At 46.0% G+C, this 17,050-nt stretch overlaps 1 protein-coding gene across 1 annotated transcript; it reads right to left on the reverse strand.

The window, feature by feature from the left end:
- Nucleotides 1–1,198: 1,198 nt before the first annotated feature.
- poldip3 (polymerase (DNA-directed), delta interacting protein 3) lies at nucleotides 1,199–10,782 on the reverse strand (the record flags this gene model as incomplete). The annotated part of the gene is made up of 10 exons (XM_084462597.1): nucleotides 1,199–2,268; nucleotides 2,559–2,625; nucleotides 3,330–3,459; nucleotides 3,656–3,733; nucleotides 4,090–4,326; nucleotides 4,554–4,634; nucleotides 4,782–4,841; nucleotides 5,726–6,198; nucleotides 9,298–9,413; nucleotides 10,712–10,782. The coding sequence occupies 10 exons, from the start codon at nucleotides 10,780–10,782 to the stop codon at nucleotides 2,055–2,057; spliced, it is 1,527 nt and encodes a 508-aa protein (XP_084318723.1). The 3' UTR covers nucleotides 1,199–2,054.
- Between the last annotated feature and the right edge of the window lie 6,268 nt (nucleotides 10,783–17,050).

The raw sequence follows: 17,050 nt of genomic DNA on the forward strand, positions 1-17,050 counted from the left end.
AATTCTTCACAGCCGAAAGGAGGCACGGATGCAGATGATTATGTCACAAGAAACCCAAACTCAATTTATTTGGAAGCTGTAGAAGCAAAGGAAATCATGGATATTGTTAATAAGTGCAAGAATAAAACATCTACGGATTGGAACGGAATAGACACGACGCTAGTCAAAAAAGTAATTGACAGTATTATAAACCAACTTACCTACATCTGTAATCTATCTTTTACAACTGGTTAATTTCCTCAGAAAATGAAAACTGCTGAAGTTGTCCCGTTATTTAAGGCTGGTGATAAACACACTAACTAAAGGCCATTATCATTGCTTTGTCAGTTCTCCAAAATATTAGAAAAACTGTTTATTGCAAGGTTAGATAGCTTCATTGAAAAGCATAAGTTGTTATAGTGCTCTGAACTTCTACATTACTTGAATGCCTGCATGTTCTTCTCACTCAAAACAATTACACCACGTGTCTATGCTGCTGTCATTTATTTGAACATCTTCAATGTTATTAGGCAGCATGCAACCATAAACAACCTTACATTACATGCAACTCTAAAGACAAATTACATGCAGATCATAGGGCTGGGCAATATGTCTATGTTACTGTTCAGTATATATAGATCATGGTATGTGATTAGATATTGGGTCGGTTAACAAATGTCTTTCTAATGGGGATGTTCAAAATTAAAACTGAGACTCAACTCTGGAATCAGGTCAATAGATTATTAATTTCGGTAACAAGTAACAATACCAATATGTGTTATGAAAAACTACATTTATATAAGACGTTAACATTTATCTCTGGAAAATACTTTTACTGTTGTTTCGCTGTCTTCCGACATCCTGAGCAGGTAATCTACGGAAAGTTAGGCTAAGTGCATACAACATAGAGAACTAGTCGCCAAGAACAAGAGCTCAACCCCACCTTGGGGGTATTGAGATGCATATTTTCATGGCATGCCACTGCCTTGGTGAAGGTCTAGAAAGTGAGGGAGTATGCTTCTTTATTTTTTATTTTTTTTGAAAAGTCTAAGGGGATCTAACGTTACTCCCAGCACCACACACATTTTTCAGTGTGCATGTTAATCTCTTCACTTAGTATTAATAAGTACACCATCATACAAATGTATATAATGTATCAGCCTAAATAATAAAGTTCTGGGCACAATGTTCTTTATAAAGCAACATATTTAATGGCGAAAATTCACTTGTACAGATACATGACCTCACTACCATATCTTCCTTAGAACCGACATACACAGCAGTAGTAGAAAGGTAATTTACAGTTCTTAAACCTAAATTGAAGAATAAACTAACATGACGTCTAAAACTGCTGCAATACCAAGTCAAAACAGTCACAAAAGAGGACAGCGCAAACCGGATGCCACGAAGTGGCGAAAGATGGCAAACCAAATACCACGGTAATGGAATACCACTTTGGACCAGTCAGTTATGTTGAAAATCATTACATCCAGTTAAACTTGGCTTTAAATCTTACACTAATTGCCTGTGGTCTAATGTCCAAGTTCATGTATACTTCGAGGTGAGTCTCTGTCTGAAGAGGGCAAATGTGAAAAGAATAAAAACACTCATGATTCCAAAGGGATTGCGTTCAATGTGAACTAGTTGAACAGTAAAAGAAAAACGAAAGAAAAAAGCATTGGACAAAAACATACCCCATGAACGTCTAGTTTCAATCCTCCCCCACACCTAAAACAACAAATTAAAGAAATCTGACTCTGCCCTACGTTGGTCCGTCCAGACACTCGACTGGCTGGTCCCTGGACGAGTTACAATGATGAAAACAAGGTTTCTTTCTTAAAAACTGAATAATGTACAATTTTGTCCTTAACTTCACCGTCTACAAATACAGGACTTCAGGGCCAATTACGCCTCGTTTGTTTGTTTTTTAACAAAAAAAAAAGTAGAAAGAAAAGAGTAGTTTGGAACCACGTGAACGGAGCATGTTTTGTAACGTGTCGTATGACGTGTGTGTGCACCTGTACGTCTCGGCGTTTGTCAAAATGTGAGCTAGTCTTGTCGTGTTAAAATGAGCGTTAGATCTTGATGCGGAAGGCGGTGGCCTGTGCGCTGGAGGACTCGGTGGTGGAGGTGGACTGGGCCGTGGACTTGAACAAGGCTTTGAGGATGGTTTGGGGGTCGACCTCCGGGGTGTGCTGAGAAGAGGCCGGTCGGCCCCCGGGACGAGACAGGGAGGGGGGGAGACCCTCTTTCCGTCCGCTGCCACTGCCGGGGGTGTCACTCAGCCTCCTGAGAGAGAGACGGAGAGAGTGAGACAGGGAGCTGGTGTGGACGTCAAAGAGTGTGTGAGTCCTTAGAGAGAGTGAGACAGGGAGCTGGTGTGGACGTCAAAGAGTGTGTGAGTCCTTAGAGAGAGTGAGACAGGGAGCTGGTGTGGACGTCAAAGAGTGTGTGAGTCCTTAGACAGAGTGAGACAGGGAGCTGGTGTGGACGTCAAAGAGTGTGTGAGTCCTTAGAGAGAGTGAGACAGGGAGCTGGTGTGGACGTCAAAGAGTGTGCGAGTCCTTAGAGAGACTTACAAGAGAATAGGCTGATCTGAAGTGATGACACTGCCCTGCATGTGAAGATTGCACTTCATTGGCTGGCCTGGAGAAGAAAAAGATGGGAGGATATATTTAGACACAACCAATCACCTCCCAGTACACGACCTGTACAACTGTAGTTAATTTGAGAACATTTGTTATAGTGGGTTAATATTAGATGTCTACACAAGATATGTCAGTCCGTCCTAGTATAGAGTCCCTTAATCTAGCTAGAGTTGCAACATACTGGTAAATTATGCAACCAGACTCCGTCATCATAATTATCACCATGGCACCCACGCACACATTTAGGCTGCGTTCCGAATCGCATACTACCCTACTATATAGTACGCCAAAACAGGATGTAGTATGCCCCAATACATAGTATGCCACATGCAGTATGGCAAAAATACCAGGATGTCCTACTACATCCGGTCGTATTTTGCAGTATGCACGCCAGCAGGCTTTTCTGGCTATTCTGACCCACAATCCTGTGCAGCGGAAATGTGCGTCACATGTGCGAGTCGTGACGGCTGTAGACGAATGTCGCGTTATGGACGGCGACGGATGTGGGCTAATTTCAAGGCGCAATGTTATGACAAGGTAGTATGTCCCAATTGGATGCCTACTGCTTGCAAAGTACGTACTTTCTAAGGGCAGCTGTAGTAGGTACTGGTAGTAAGAAGTAGAAGTATGCGATTCGGAACGCAGCCTTAGAGTCTAGTTTCCAGAAAGCCTGATGGGCTGATCCTCGCTGCTGGCACTCACCATCCAGGCAGCGGTTGTTGTACTTCCTGTAGGCGCTCACGGCATCGTCCTTCCTCACAAACACCACCTCCGCCACGCCCACCTTCACCAGGCGCGCCCTCTTCAAGGCGCCGCACACGCAGAACAGCTCCTGCGGATGGATGAGGCGTACAGGCACAGACACACACACAGGCACAGACACACAGGCACAGACACACACACACACACACAAAGTCAGTTGTGCTCGATGAGTCGCACCTTAAATTATAGTCAGGAGCCGCGAGGAGGGGGCTGAATCTAACTTCACAGGAGAGGCCCTCGGTGTGCGGCACAGTGGGGGCACTCACCACGATGTCCTCCTCGGTGACACGGGGGTGCAGGTTGTTCACCGTGATCTTGGTCCCCTCCAGAGGGCTGAACGCAGGCTGGGAGGGGGGGGGCAACAAATGCAAAACTCAAACTCGCATACCGATTCATTATGTGGAAATGTCAGGCAGGCTCTCCAACAGATGCACAGAGTTCCAGCATGTTGACGAGGAGCTCTGGGCTGAAACCATGAGATGTCTAAAGTCTGGCTATACAGGCTTGCGGTGTACAGACAGGCTAGGTTGGAGACGAACATTTAGTGTCTCACACACTCTCTCTCTCACACACACACACGTACACACACACGCACACACACACACACAGCAAAGCAGTATTACCCATCTCTCACTACTGACGAGACAAGACAGGGGAGACAGCCAGAGCCAGGGAGGCGTGCTGGGGGCTGGACGCTGACCTGGGGGGGAGCAGGCGGTGAGCTGGGGGCCGTTGCCTGCTGGAGGGTTCTGGAGACGGTAGAGGTGGAGGAGGAGGAGGCGGCGGCTGAGGGCCGGGAGGAGGCGGCGGCGAGCGGGCTGGGGGCGGGCCTGGTGGGCGCCACGGGGACCGGGGGGCGGGGAGCGGTGTAGGCGTCGTTCTTCACCACCTTGGTGATGGGAGCCGACATGGAGAACGGGGAGCCCAGGGTGCCGGGCTGTGAGACGGGCGGGGGGAGGAGGGGGTGAGAGAGAGGGAGCGTTTCCATCAGTGATGAAATGGACGGCGCTGACAAGAGTTAACTACAAAAGTGTTGCGCTTTGTGTTGCCTCTGGGTATGAAATGCGCTATACAAATAAAGCTTTGATTGATTGATTGATTGATTGATTGAGTGTGTGTGTGTTCAATAACAGTTACTAGTATCACCAGTCCACAGCTTCTCACCCGTGATGGTAGCATATTGTTACTGGTAGTGATCTTCATCTGTTTGCTGAAGATATTATCATCATCATCGCCTGTGAGAGACTGAGGGGAGGGGGGGGGGGGTTACAGAGACACAAAACACATCAGAGTGGGATGCGACAGCACACGTCCTTTTTCTGTACAAAAGTACAACAATGGCAGCTCGGAAGAGCTTTTCAATTTGTATTAAAAAATAAACAAAATGTCTACCTCAGCCCCCCTGGTTGGCATGTTGATGCGGATACCGCTCGACATCCCTACTGGCCTTTGCTGTGGAGAGAAACGTGTGTAGGTTAGGATCAGGAGACGAGGACAATGTAACCGGGGACAGTAAATGTCAAATGATACGTGTTCGACCTTTTCATTCATTGACCAGGGTCCTGACCCTGCCTCTATCTGGGCCCAGGCACATTTATGCACACACAGACATACACCAATGTTTGCCATGTCTCTCCTATGATGCTTTTAGCCTCTCTCACTCTGAAATGTAATTTAATGTAATGTATTGCTTTATAAATGTTCTTAGCCGGTAGACAAACATACTCCAGGAGCTTGCTCGATCGCCTTGTTGAGAGGGGTCAGGGAAGAATTTTTACAGCTCACTTATCTGGCCCCCGGGTGATTACTGTTTTTTTGCTTCCCTCTGGAATATGTAGAGAGTGGGTCGTATGCCCACCTCCCTTGTTCTCTGTAAAGCGCATTGTGTTGCCTCTGGGTATGAAATGCGCTATACAGATAAAGCTTTGATTGATTGATTGATTGAAGGGTCTATTCAACCTACTGTCCATCCATATCAGTGACCTCTGAGCCTGGACTGACAAATCACCCCAGAGGACGAGGGCTGATCCTACTTGAGATCAAACGGAAGGGGGGAGTCCAGCGCTCCTACTCTGTACACGCCGGAAGGTCACAGAGCAGACATTGTGTCTTCTGCTCCCAGGGATGTTTAGGGCCTCAGACTCTCTCGTTTTTTTAAATCCAATCTTAAAACTCATACATTCCTCTCTGTCCTCTCCTAGAGTCCTGGTTGTCATTTTAAACACGGGTCTCTAAATGTTTTCCTTTTTTAAACTTGGGCCGCATCATTTTTTATTTTCAACCTCTAAATATCTTCCTCCTTATCTCATCCAGAACCAACACTCAGCCCGGCCCACCTGGATTGTTTTAGTGATCTTCAGAGGCGGGGCCGTTGCTACTTGGGTCTGCGGTCCCCCAATGCTCCGCTTCAGGCTTAGCCTATCACGGGCGTCCATCATCCTCTTGGGTCCGCCCCCCAGCTGTGGCGTCGCCCCGCCTCTCACATTCAGTCCCTGTAGGCCAGGAGTGAACTGCCTGGCGTTTGCACTGGCCAAGGTGCCGCTGCTGTTGTTGGCAGCGTGTTGTATCTGCTGCATGTGTGTCTGCTGCATGTGTGTCTGTGGGTGCACTGCTGGGCTCAGCTGCATGGTCTGTGGGGAGACTTGGAAGGGGTTCTGTCCCTGGAAGGGGTTCTGTCCCTGTTTGCGCGAGTTGATCATCTGCCGGGCGTCCTGGACCCCGCCTCCGGGCCCTCCTCCCCTGCCGCCGCGGATTTTGAAGCGAGCGTCCTTCTGGCCGAGCTTCTCTCTGGCGTCCTTCACTTGGAACCCTGGGGGAAGGCAGATGGGGGCGGGGGGGAGAGTGAGGGACGTGTGGAGGCACCTCGGAAGTAATGAGAGACTCTGAGCTCTGGATATCTGCGCTATGGACCTTTCAGGAAACTCACGTGATCTAGGAGTCATGAGGGCTTTTCACACTGCACTTAGCCCAGGGCTAAACACATTCTTAGAACCTTCTTATCCCCAGGCTAACGCAGCTGTTATCCCCAGGCTAAGGCAGCTGTTATCCCCAGGCTAAGGCAGCTGTTATCCCCAGGCTAAGGGAGCTGTTGGCCCCAGGCTAAGGGAGCTGTTATCCCCAGGCTAAGGGGGCTGTTATCCCCAGGCTAAGGGGGCTGTTATCCCCAGGCTAACGCAGCTGTTATCCCCAGGCTAAGGCAGCTGTTATCCCCAGGCTAAGGCAGCTGTTATCCCCAGGCTAAGGGGGCTGTTATCCCCAGGCTAAGGGAGCTGTTATCCCCAGGCTAAGGGAGGTGTTATCCCCAGGCTAAGGCAGCTGTTATCCCCAGGCTAACGCAGCTGTTATCCCCAGGCTAAGGGGGCTGTTATCCCCAGGCTAAGGGAGCTGTTAGCCCCAGGCTAAGGGGGCTGTTATCCCCAGGCTAAGGGGGCTGTTATCCCCAGGCTAAGGGGGCTGTTATCCCCAGGCTAAGGGGGCTGTTATCCCCAGGCTAAGGGGGCTGTTATCCCCAGGCTAAGGGGGCTGTTATCCCCAGGCTAACGCAGCTGTTATCCCCAGGCTAAGGCAGCTGTTATCCCCAGGCTAAGGGGGCTGTTATCCCCAGGCTAACGCAGCTGTTATCCCCAGGCTAAGGCAGCTGTTATCCCCAGGCTAAGGGAGCTGTTATCCCCAGGCTAAGGGAGCTGTTATCCCCAGGCTAAGGGAGCTGTTATCCCCAGGCTAAGGGAGCTGTTGGCCCCAGGCTAAGGCAGCTGTTATCCCCAGGCTAAGGGAGCTGTTATCCCCAGGCTAAGGGGGCTGTTATCCCCAGGCTAAGGGAGCTGTTATCCCCAGGCTAAGGGAGCTGTTAGCCCCAGGCTAAGGGAGCTGTTAGCCCCAGGCTAACGCAGCTGTTATCCCCAGGCTAAGTAGCTGTTATCCCCAGGCTAACGCAGCTGTTATCCCCAGGCTAAGGGGGCTGTTATCCCCAGGCTAACGCAGCTGTTATCCCAGGCTAAGGGAGCTGTTAGCCCCAGGCTAACGCAGCTGTTATCCCCAGGCTAAGGCAGCTGTTAGACCCAGGCTAAGGGAGCTGTTAGACCCAGGCTAAGGGAGCGTTCACACTGGCACGATCCTGGCACATTCCAAAGTGGTCTTTAAAAAGATCGAATTGGTCGCAGGCGGAAACAGCAATATTTCCGAGTGGTCAGAAAAGTCAGTTCAGAACAAACTAGATGCAACATTCTAACATTGCTTCCTGCTCTTAATGGGTAGCCACACGTCATCTGAATGTAAACATTAGTTGCATGTTGCAACGGACATTTACCCCCGGGCTAGTAGAACTGCACTGTGAATCATATAGCCCTGGGCTTAGGTTCATCCTGACAAACTAATTCTGATTAGAAAGAAGCACAGGACCAAGTGTAACGTTTATATCTTACCTTACTCTGATTACACATTTGCAGGCAAGCCGTGGAGGCAGGGGTGAAAATTAACTTTTTGGCTCACGGTGAGTCACCGGCCAAAGGGACTGTAGATGAAAAAATCTACCGGCCAAGTATATCTTTTTTTCAGATAGCCTTCCCAAATCTGCCAATTGGAAATTTGACCTGCATTTGGCCGGTGGCAGGTGTTAATTTTCAGCCCTGCGTGGAGGCATACAACACCAAATTCAAATAGGCTACACAACAGTGCAGTTCAACGTAAGGCAAAGGTCTAACATTAAAGATGAAAGTAAGCGCTCTCTTATTGTAGGGTAGACGGTGTTACCGGTAACACCGTTGTTGTCATGAGTTTAATAGTCAGACTTCGTGGGAATGAATCCACACTGTGACATCGCTAACCCTGAGTTAAAGGACAGGTTAGGAATTTTGCATTATAATTCATGTTATAAGGTAATTAACGATCATATACAACGGCCGATATCAAAGTTTCATTAAACGGTGCACTCTTGAGATATAGCCCGTCGCCGCTAACACACTCAATGGATCCATAGGTGCCTAAACAAGACAAAGTCCATCAAAAACACGATAAACTCTTGTTTCATATCGTTTTCAAAACAGAGTAAAAGCATGTTCTGACTAAAAAAAATCCTCACAAAGTGCTTCCGATCGGGTTTTAGCATAGAACTAGAACTAGAACTAGCATAGAATAATCATTTAGCATAGAACTATTTCTATGCTAAATTCCGAACCCGTCCATTAGCATTAGTTCCTGGACCATTGTTCACAGTGGAAAGATGTGAAAAGGGGCTAAATGAACCCAGGGTGAACTCTTAGCCCAAGGCTATGGATAGCCCTAGGCTAAAAATATGCAGTGTGAAAAGCCTTGTTGAGTAATGTCTCAAACCGCAGACCACATCATCCGATCAGACGATATATCGGACACCCAACGGAAAGCATGGCTTGAGGGTTGTGGATGACTAAACGGTGACATGGCTCCTGGAGGTGTGCCCGGATATATAGCCCGGGTGACCCCTCACCCAGACTCGGGGCGGTAAAGGGAAAGCCCCTCGGCCCCGAGCCTGGGGGGAGGGGGCGCAACATCAAAACCCACGAAGAAGAGTAATGTCTAGAGCGATGTCATACATCACTAAGGAAGACCAACATGTAACATAGCACGTACATCACACACACTCTACACACACACATATCACGTCTCACACACTATACATAAGCATTGCACACATTGCACGTTGCATACTACTATCTGTACAAACATTTCTGATTCTGACATATTTCACAGGACATTGCTCAGACCACATCCAGTTGCGATCCAATTGAGGGATGCAAAACTCCTGTATACAATGTCCAATGTCCACCACTTACTTAACAGGAAATCAATGCATCACATCGTACAAATCTTCACCATAATACAACACTTTAGACCACCGATCAACACTTGAACACTAAGGATGTCTCATCGTTACCTGCTGCCCCTCCTGCTCCAAGCCTCTGTCGGGCATCACTCATCCCAATCTTCTGTCGGGCATCGAAAGTCCTCCCAACCCCTCCTGCCCCTCCTGCCCCCCTGCCGAACATGGGCCTGTTGAGAGACAACGATGGTGTTAAGAGTTGTAGTTCCACACAATTACAGTACTACAAAACGACACGTGTGTCACTTATTTAAAAAGTACCGAGGGTGCATGAGACTTAGCTTTATATGTGGGTGTGTCATGTAATCCTGAAGCTAATCATTTATTATCTATCTATTTATCTGTATCCCTGCCGGTCTAGATCAGCAGCAGCTAATGTTATCTAGCTAAGATAGTAAGGTTAGCTGGAAAACCAGCAGGTTAGCCTAGCTAGCTCAGGAAGCTAGCAGAGTTCACTGATCAGCAAATAATCTCGTCCTCGGGTGCTTGGCAATCACATTGTTTGCGTGTGGGTTAAAATGGCGTACATGAGCATTTGGGAAAGTTGAGAATTGGCCATCAAATGTTATTCTGATTGCTTGTTTTTGATTAAAGTTAATCAAAAACATGGAGAAGCAGCATTCAGTTTTTATGCTCCACATATCTGGAACAAACTTCCAGAAAACTGCAGGTCTGCTGCAACTCTTGGTTCTTTTAAAACAAGCCTGAAGACTTTTCTTTTTGCCACTGCTTTCTAAGAGGAGCTATGTTTATCAGTATACTGCACTGTAACTTTTATTCCTGTATTCTATTTGTTCCTGCTTTTTGTTTAAATGTCTATAATGACTTGCTTTTTGTTTTAATGCTTTTAATTTGTCCTGCCTTTTGTTTTAAATGTCTATAATGTCTTGCTTTTTGTTTTAATGCTTTTAATGTCTCATGTAAAGCACCTTGAATCGCCCTGTGGCTGAAATGTGCTCTATAAATAAACTTGCCTTGCCTTGATGTCAAGGGGAATACGGCAATAGGGAGAGTGTTTTACAGAGAAGGAGAGAACTAGTAATGAACAGTCACGTACTTAGCTAGTACGGGCTGGCTGGGAGAACTTAGGGTGCGTTCGTTTGTGGTCGCAAGTGGCCAAATCCCCACCTCCGACCTGTGTGCATTCAGCTATAGCGAATGAGACGATGATGATATATGATATTGACATCAGCCGGCAACTTGGGGCTGAGAAACATCCGAATATGTGATGAGGAAGTGCGAGTTCATGCGGTGTTTTATTTAATCATTCCTAGCAAGTCGCAATTTGCACCTCCCAGTTCTAAACGAACGCACCCTTAGCTTGATGCTAACTAGCTAGCATGCTAGCGCTAGGATTGTGGTAACCTATTTTTCCTCATTTGTTAACATATCACTCATATAACACACGTTACCCTAAATAGCGGGTATATATATATATATCATAAGATGAAGGTTTATCGAGGTGTACCTCTTGGAAGTGAGTCCTTTGGTGTTAAATCCGCGTCGGCGAATCACTTCGTCCAGAGAAATGTCCGCCATCTTGTCCGACCAACGCAAGCGAGTGCCTGACGTCGTGAACGCGAGAAGACGGTGAGTCAACGCGAGAAGACGGTGAGTCAACGCGAGAAGACGGTGAGTCAACGCGAGAAGACGGTGAGTGATCGCGAGAAGACGGTGAGTCAACGCGAGAAGACGGTGAGTGAGCGCGAGAAGACGGTGAGTGATCGCGAGAAGACGGTGAGTCAACGCGAGAAGACGGTGAGTCAACGCGAGAAGACGGTGAGTCAACACGAGAAGACGGTGAGTGAGCGCGAGAAGACGGTGAGTGAGCGCGAGAAGACGCGTGAGTGAACGCGAGAAGACAAGAGAGGGCTACGGCATTCAGGTTGGGTCAAAAAGAGTCAGTATCGATAGCTTCTTTTTTTTTTTTAAATACCATACCATACCATTTTATTTATAGAGCACATTTAAAAACAACAAAGTTGACCAAAGTGCTGTACAAGTCAAACAACAATAACACACAAATAAATGTGAATATATCTGTATTTCTGCAAACATTGCGTTTTTTTTCAGTTGTAGACAGCTTGTTATTGTAGTCATCCAACAGATTATGTGCTTCTGAATATGTATCATGAAATAACCCAAAAGTATATTCGAGTAGGCTGCAATCCATTGTTTCTGACACATCGGGTATCGATTGCTTTCCATCAAGTGAGAGGTGTGCGCTAATGTGACGTCAGAAACATCCCGTGAGCCTTTGCGCGCAACAAGGCGAAAACAATTGCTAACGAAAGGATACGTTCTATCAGAAGTGGTTTTATATTTCATATAGTGTGGAACATTTAGACGTTTTAAATGCTTTGTATGTACATATATTCTAAACAGTAACTGGAGACTTATCCTATTCATTATCGTGTGTCTCATGTTCACCGTGACCGACCGAGCCTGGTCCCGATAACTAAGGTCTTCCTCAGCCGTTCAGAGGTTATGCCTTAAACTGATGAGTAAGGAAAATAACGACGCGGGGTGACGCCCGTGTCCTCGCAAATCTCGCGAGAGTAATTTTTGCACGGGTACAGGTCTGCCTGAGAGTGACTCACCTACTTTGTGAGATGCTCTTCAGGACCAGGATCTGCCCCGAACCCTTCCACTGTTTAACAAGAAAGATGGCCTCGAATAGAGGGACTTTATTTGCCCTGGAAATGACTTCATATACTAGGAATTTGATGAAGATGACATAGGGCAGGGTGCAGGACAGTGCAAAGACATGATAGTGCAAATACAAAATACAATATAAACAAATAACCAATAAAAAGGCAAAATACAGCACAAATGCAAAATACAATTTAAGAAATCTTGGGAGTATAAATGTGTTCATTTGGATAGCATGCAGTTTTGGAGCTAAAGATGAGCAAATGAAACGGTGGTCTGTTATCTACTGTTTTGACACCAAAGCTCATACAATATACAGTAATGTCTGCTCATACACTATACACAGCAATGTCCTGCGTGTTTATTTCGTACCACAAGATGGCGCTACTGTTTGGACTCCAATGCAGAGTTTATTGTCCCTTATCAACACATAAATGAGATGCCTCTATATGATTCAACCCGCCCTTCTGTTTTCTGTCCTTGGGTTTCTCCGAGAACGGAAGGCCATTTAATTTAGTGTTTCCATCCTTTTGTTCTTTTTCATTAATCTAGGGTGTGGGGCAGTGGCAGGGATCTGTATCCAACTTTGGGGGGGGGGGGGCATTTACATTGAAATTTTGCAAGAGTATTTTTTTGGGGGGGCATCTTCCTACGCGGCTGTATGGTCATTTGAATGCCACTACCCCAATCTAAATATTGGGGGGGGGGGATTTTAATGATCTCAAATATTGGGGGAGACATGTCTGACCGCCCCCCCCAGGATCCCCGCCCCTGGTCGAGGGGTCTACCCCTACCCCCTCCCCCCCCCCGGTTCCCTGAATGCACCACGCCCACAGTACCTGCAGACTGATTGTGTGTCTCATGTTCACCGTGACCGACTGAGCCTGGTCCCGATAACTAAGGTCTTCCTCAGCCGTTCAGAGGTTATGCCTTAAACTGATGAGTAAGGAAAATAACGACGCGGGGTGACGCCCGTGTCCTCGCAAATCTCGCGAGAGTAATTTTTGCACGGGTACAGGTCTGCCTGAGAGTGACTCACCTACTTTGTGAGATGCTATTCAGGACCAGGATCTGCCCCGACCCTTCCACTGTTTAACAAGAAAGATGGCCTCGAATAGAGGGACTTTATTTGCCCTGTAAATGGCTTCCACATACTAGGAATATGATGATGACATAGGGCAGGGTGCAGGACAGTGCAAAGACATGATAGTGCAAATGCAAAATACAATATAAGCAATAATAACCAATAAAAAAGGCTAAATACAGCACAAATGCAAAATACAATTTAAGAAAACTTGGGAGTATAAATGTGTTCATTTGGATAGCATGCAGTTTTGGAGCTAAAGATGAGCAAATGAAACGGTGGTCTGTTATCTACTGTTTTGACACCAAAGCTCATACAATATACAGTAATGTCTGCTCATACACTATACACAGCAATGTCCTGCGTGTTTATTTCGTACCACAAGATGGCGCTACTGTTTGGACTCCAATGCAGAGTTTATTGTCCCTTATCAACACATAAATGAGATACATTGAAACAGGAAGGTATGCAGGGCTGGGAGAGGAAGATCGAACTTGCCCATTGTGTGACCTTGAGGTGGTTGAAAATGAATATCATTTTGTTTTTTATTGTCCTTTCTATGGGGAGATACGTGATGAGTTGTTTAATAGCATAAAAACAGAGGTTGATCTGCTGAATATGGAAGACTCCAAGAGACTGAACTGGCTGTTTGAGAATGAAACATTTAAGTTAGCAAAATATCTAGATAAGGCGTGGAACTCAAGGAAGAGAGCATTATACCAATAGAGATTCAGGGTTAACTGTCTGTATGTGTATGTATCTATATATCGTATAATTTATTTATTCATCTCTTTTTTTTTTTTTCATTTGAGCTTGACCAGCGACACTGGAAACATATTTTGCATGTAAATAGATGACGTATGTACAGAAGTAAGTCGTAAAGGTGTCTTATAATCCCATATGGGATGGGGCGACAGTAGGCATGACACTTAAATAAATAAAAAATTCAATTCAATTCATAAATGAGATGCCTCTATATGATTCAACCCGCCCTTCTGTTTTCTGTCCTTGGGTTCCTCCGAGAACGGAAGGCCATTTAATTTAGTGTTTCCATCCTTTTTTTATTTTTCATTAATCTAGGGTGTGGGGCAGTGGCAGGGATCTGTATCCTACTTTGGGGGGGGGGGGGGCATTTACATTGAAATTTTGCAAGAGTATTTTTTTGGGGGGGCATCTTCCTACGCGGCTGTATGGTCATTTGAATGCCACTACCCCAATCTAAATACTGGGGGGGGGGGGGGGATTTTAATGATCTCAAATATTGGGGGAGACATGTCTGACCGCCCCCCCCAGGATCCCCGCCCCTGGTCGAGGGGTCCACCCCTACCCCCTCCCCCCCCCCCCGGTTCCCTGAATGCACCACGCCCACAGTACCTGCAGACTGATTGTGTGTCTCATGTTCACCGTGACCGACTGAGCCTGGTCCCGATAACTAAGGTCTTCCTCAGCCGTTCAGAGGTTATGCCTTAAACTGATGAGTAAGGAAAATAACGACGCGGGGTGACGCCCGTGTCCTCGCAAATCTCGCGAGAGTAATTTTTGCACGGGTACAGGTCTGCCTGAGAGTGACTCACCTACTTTGTGAGATGCTCTTCAGGACCAGGATCTGCCCCGAACCCTTCCACTGTTCAACAAGAAAGATGGCCTCGAATAGAGGGACTTTATTTGCCCTGTAAATGGCTTCCACATACTAGGAATATGATGAAGATGACATAGGGCAGGGTGCAGGACAGTGCAAAGACATGATAGTGCAAATGCAAAATACAATATAAGCAATAATAACCAATAAAAAAGGCAAAATACAGCACAAATGCAAAATACAATTTAAGAAAACTTGGGAGTATAAATGTGTTGATTTGGATAGCATGCAGTTTTGGAGCTAAAGATGAGCAAATGAAACGGTGGTCTGTTATCTACTGTTTTGACACCAAAGCTCATACAATATACAGTAATGTCTGCTCATACACTATACACAGCAATGTCCTGCGTGTTTATTTCGTACCACAAGATGGCGCTACTGTTTGGACTCCAATGCAGAGTTTATTGTCCCTTATCAACACATAAATGAGATACATTGAAACAGGAAGGTATGTAGGGCTGGGAGAGGAAGATCGAACTTGCCCATTGTGTGACCTTGAGGTGGTTGAAAATGAATATCATTTTGTTTTTTATTGTCCTTTCTATGGGGAGATACGTGATGGGTTGTTTAATAGCATAAAAACAGAGGTTGATCTGCTGAATATGGAAGACTCCAAGAGACTGAACTGGCTGTTTGAGAATGAAACATTTAAGTTAGCAAAATATCTAGATAAGGCATGGAACGCAAGGAAGAGAGCATTGTACCAATAGAGATTCAGGGTTAACTGTCTGTATGTATGTATCTATATATCGTATCATTTATTTATTCATCTCTTTTTTTTTTTTCATTTGAGCTTGACCAGCGACACTGGAAACATATTTTGCATGAAAATAGATGACGTATGTACAGAAGTGAGTCGTAAAGGTGTCTTATAATCCCATATGGGATGGGGCGACAGTAGGCATGACACTTAAATAAATAAAAAATTCAATTCAATTCATAAATGAGATGCCTCTATATGATTCAACCCGCCCTTCTGTTTTCTTTCCTTGGGTTCCTCCGAGAACGGAAGGCCATTTAATTTAGTGTTGTTGACATCCTTTTTTTCTTTTTCATTAATCTAGGGTGTGGGGCAGTGGCAGGGATCTGGATCCAACTTTGGGGGGGGGGGGCATTTACATTGACATTTTGCAAGAGTATTTTTTGGGGGGGGGCATCTTCCTACGCGGCTGTATGGTCATTTGAATGCCACTACCCCAATCTAAATATTGGGGGGGGGGGATTTTAATGATCTCAAATATTGGGGGAGACATGTCTGACCGCCCCCCCCCAGGATCCCCGCCCCTGGTCGAGGGGTCGACCCCTACCCCCTCCCCCCCCCCCCGGTTCCCTGAATGCACCACGCCCACAGTACCTGCAGACTGATTGTGTGTCTCATGTTCACCGTGACCGACTGAGCCTGGTCCCGATAACTCAGGTCTTCCTCAGCCGTTCAGAGGTTATGCCTTAAACTGATGAGTAAGGAAAATAACGACGCGGGGTGACGCCCGTGTCCTCGCTAATCTCGCGAGAGTAATTTTTGCACGGGTACAGGTCTGCCTGAGAGTGACTCACCTACTTTGTGAGATGCTCTTCAGGACCAGGATCTGCCCCGACCCTTCCACTGTTTAACAAGAAAGATGGCCTCGAATAGAGGGACTTTATTTGCCCTGTAAATGACTTCATATACTAGGAATTTGATGAAGATGACATAGGGCAGGGTGCAGGACAGGACAGTGCAAAGACATGATAGTGCAAATACAATACAAAGGACAGTGCAAATACAAAATGCAATATAACCAATAAAAAGAAAGGCAAAATACAGTACAAATGCAAAATACAATTTAACCAATTAAAAGAAATCTTGGAGTATAGATGGGTTCGCCGCCTACGTCACAGCAGAGTGCGCACGCAGCCTCTAGGCAAAAAGCAAACGAACAGTAGCCAGGTGCTCCGTTTCATGTAGCTAATTATGCCTCAAAGCTGCTGTGAACTGTACAAACAGAAAAGGACAAGGTGATGGCCTCAGATTCTTCAGCATCCCCTCGAGATGTCACCCTTTTCAGAGGAACCGCCGAAAGCTGTGGTTTAAAGCCATAAAGAGAACAGATTGGGGACCCGATGGTCCAACAAACACACACTTTTTTGTGTGGTGCGCACTTCATCTCTGGGAAGTTATCTAGTTAACGTCCCCTCTGGGGGGGTTTCTCAGCAAATTACATTGATTTGACTGTTGGTTTAGCTATTTATTTGTTTACTTACCGGTAATATAAGATTTAAATATTCCCATCTAGGAGCCAGTTGAAATTAGTTAGTAACGTAGCTAACGTTAGCTACCTACTAATCTATCAGCTAGCGCTAGCTGAACGTTATATTGGTTATATATATATATATATATATACATACATACATATATATATATATAATATATAACGTTATATATATATATATAT

The sequence above is a fragment of the Borostomias antarcticus genome (assembly GCF_949987555.1).
Source record: "Borostomias antarcticus genome assembly, contig: scaffold_158, whole genome shotgun sequence".
NCBI lineage: Eukaryota > Metazoa > Chordata > Actinopteri > Stomiiformes > Stomiidae > Borostomias > Borostomias antarcticus.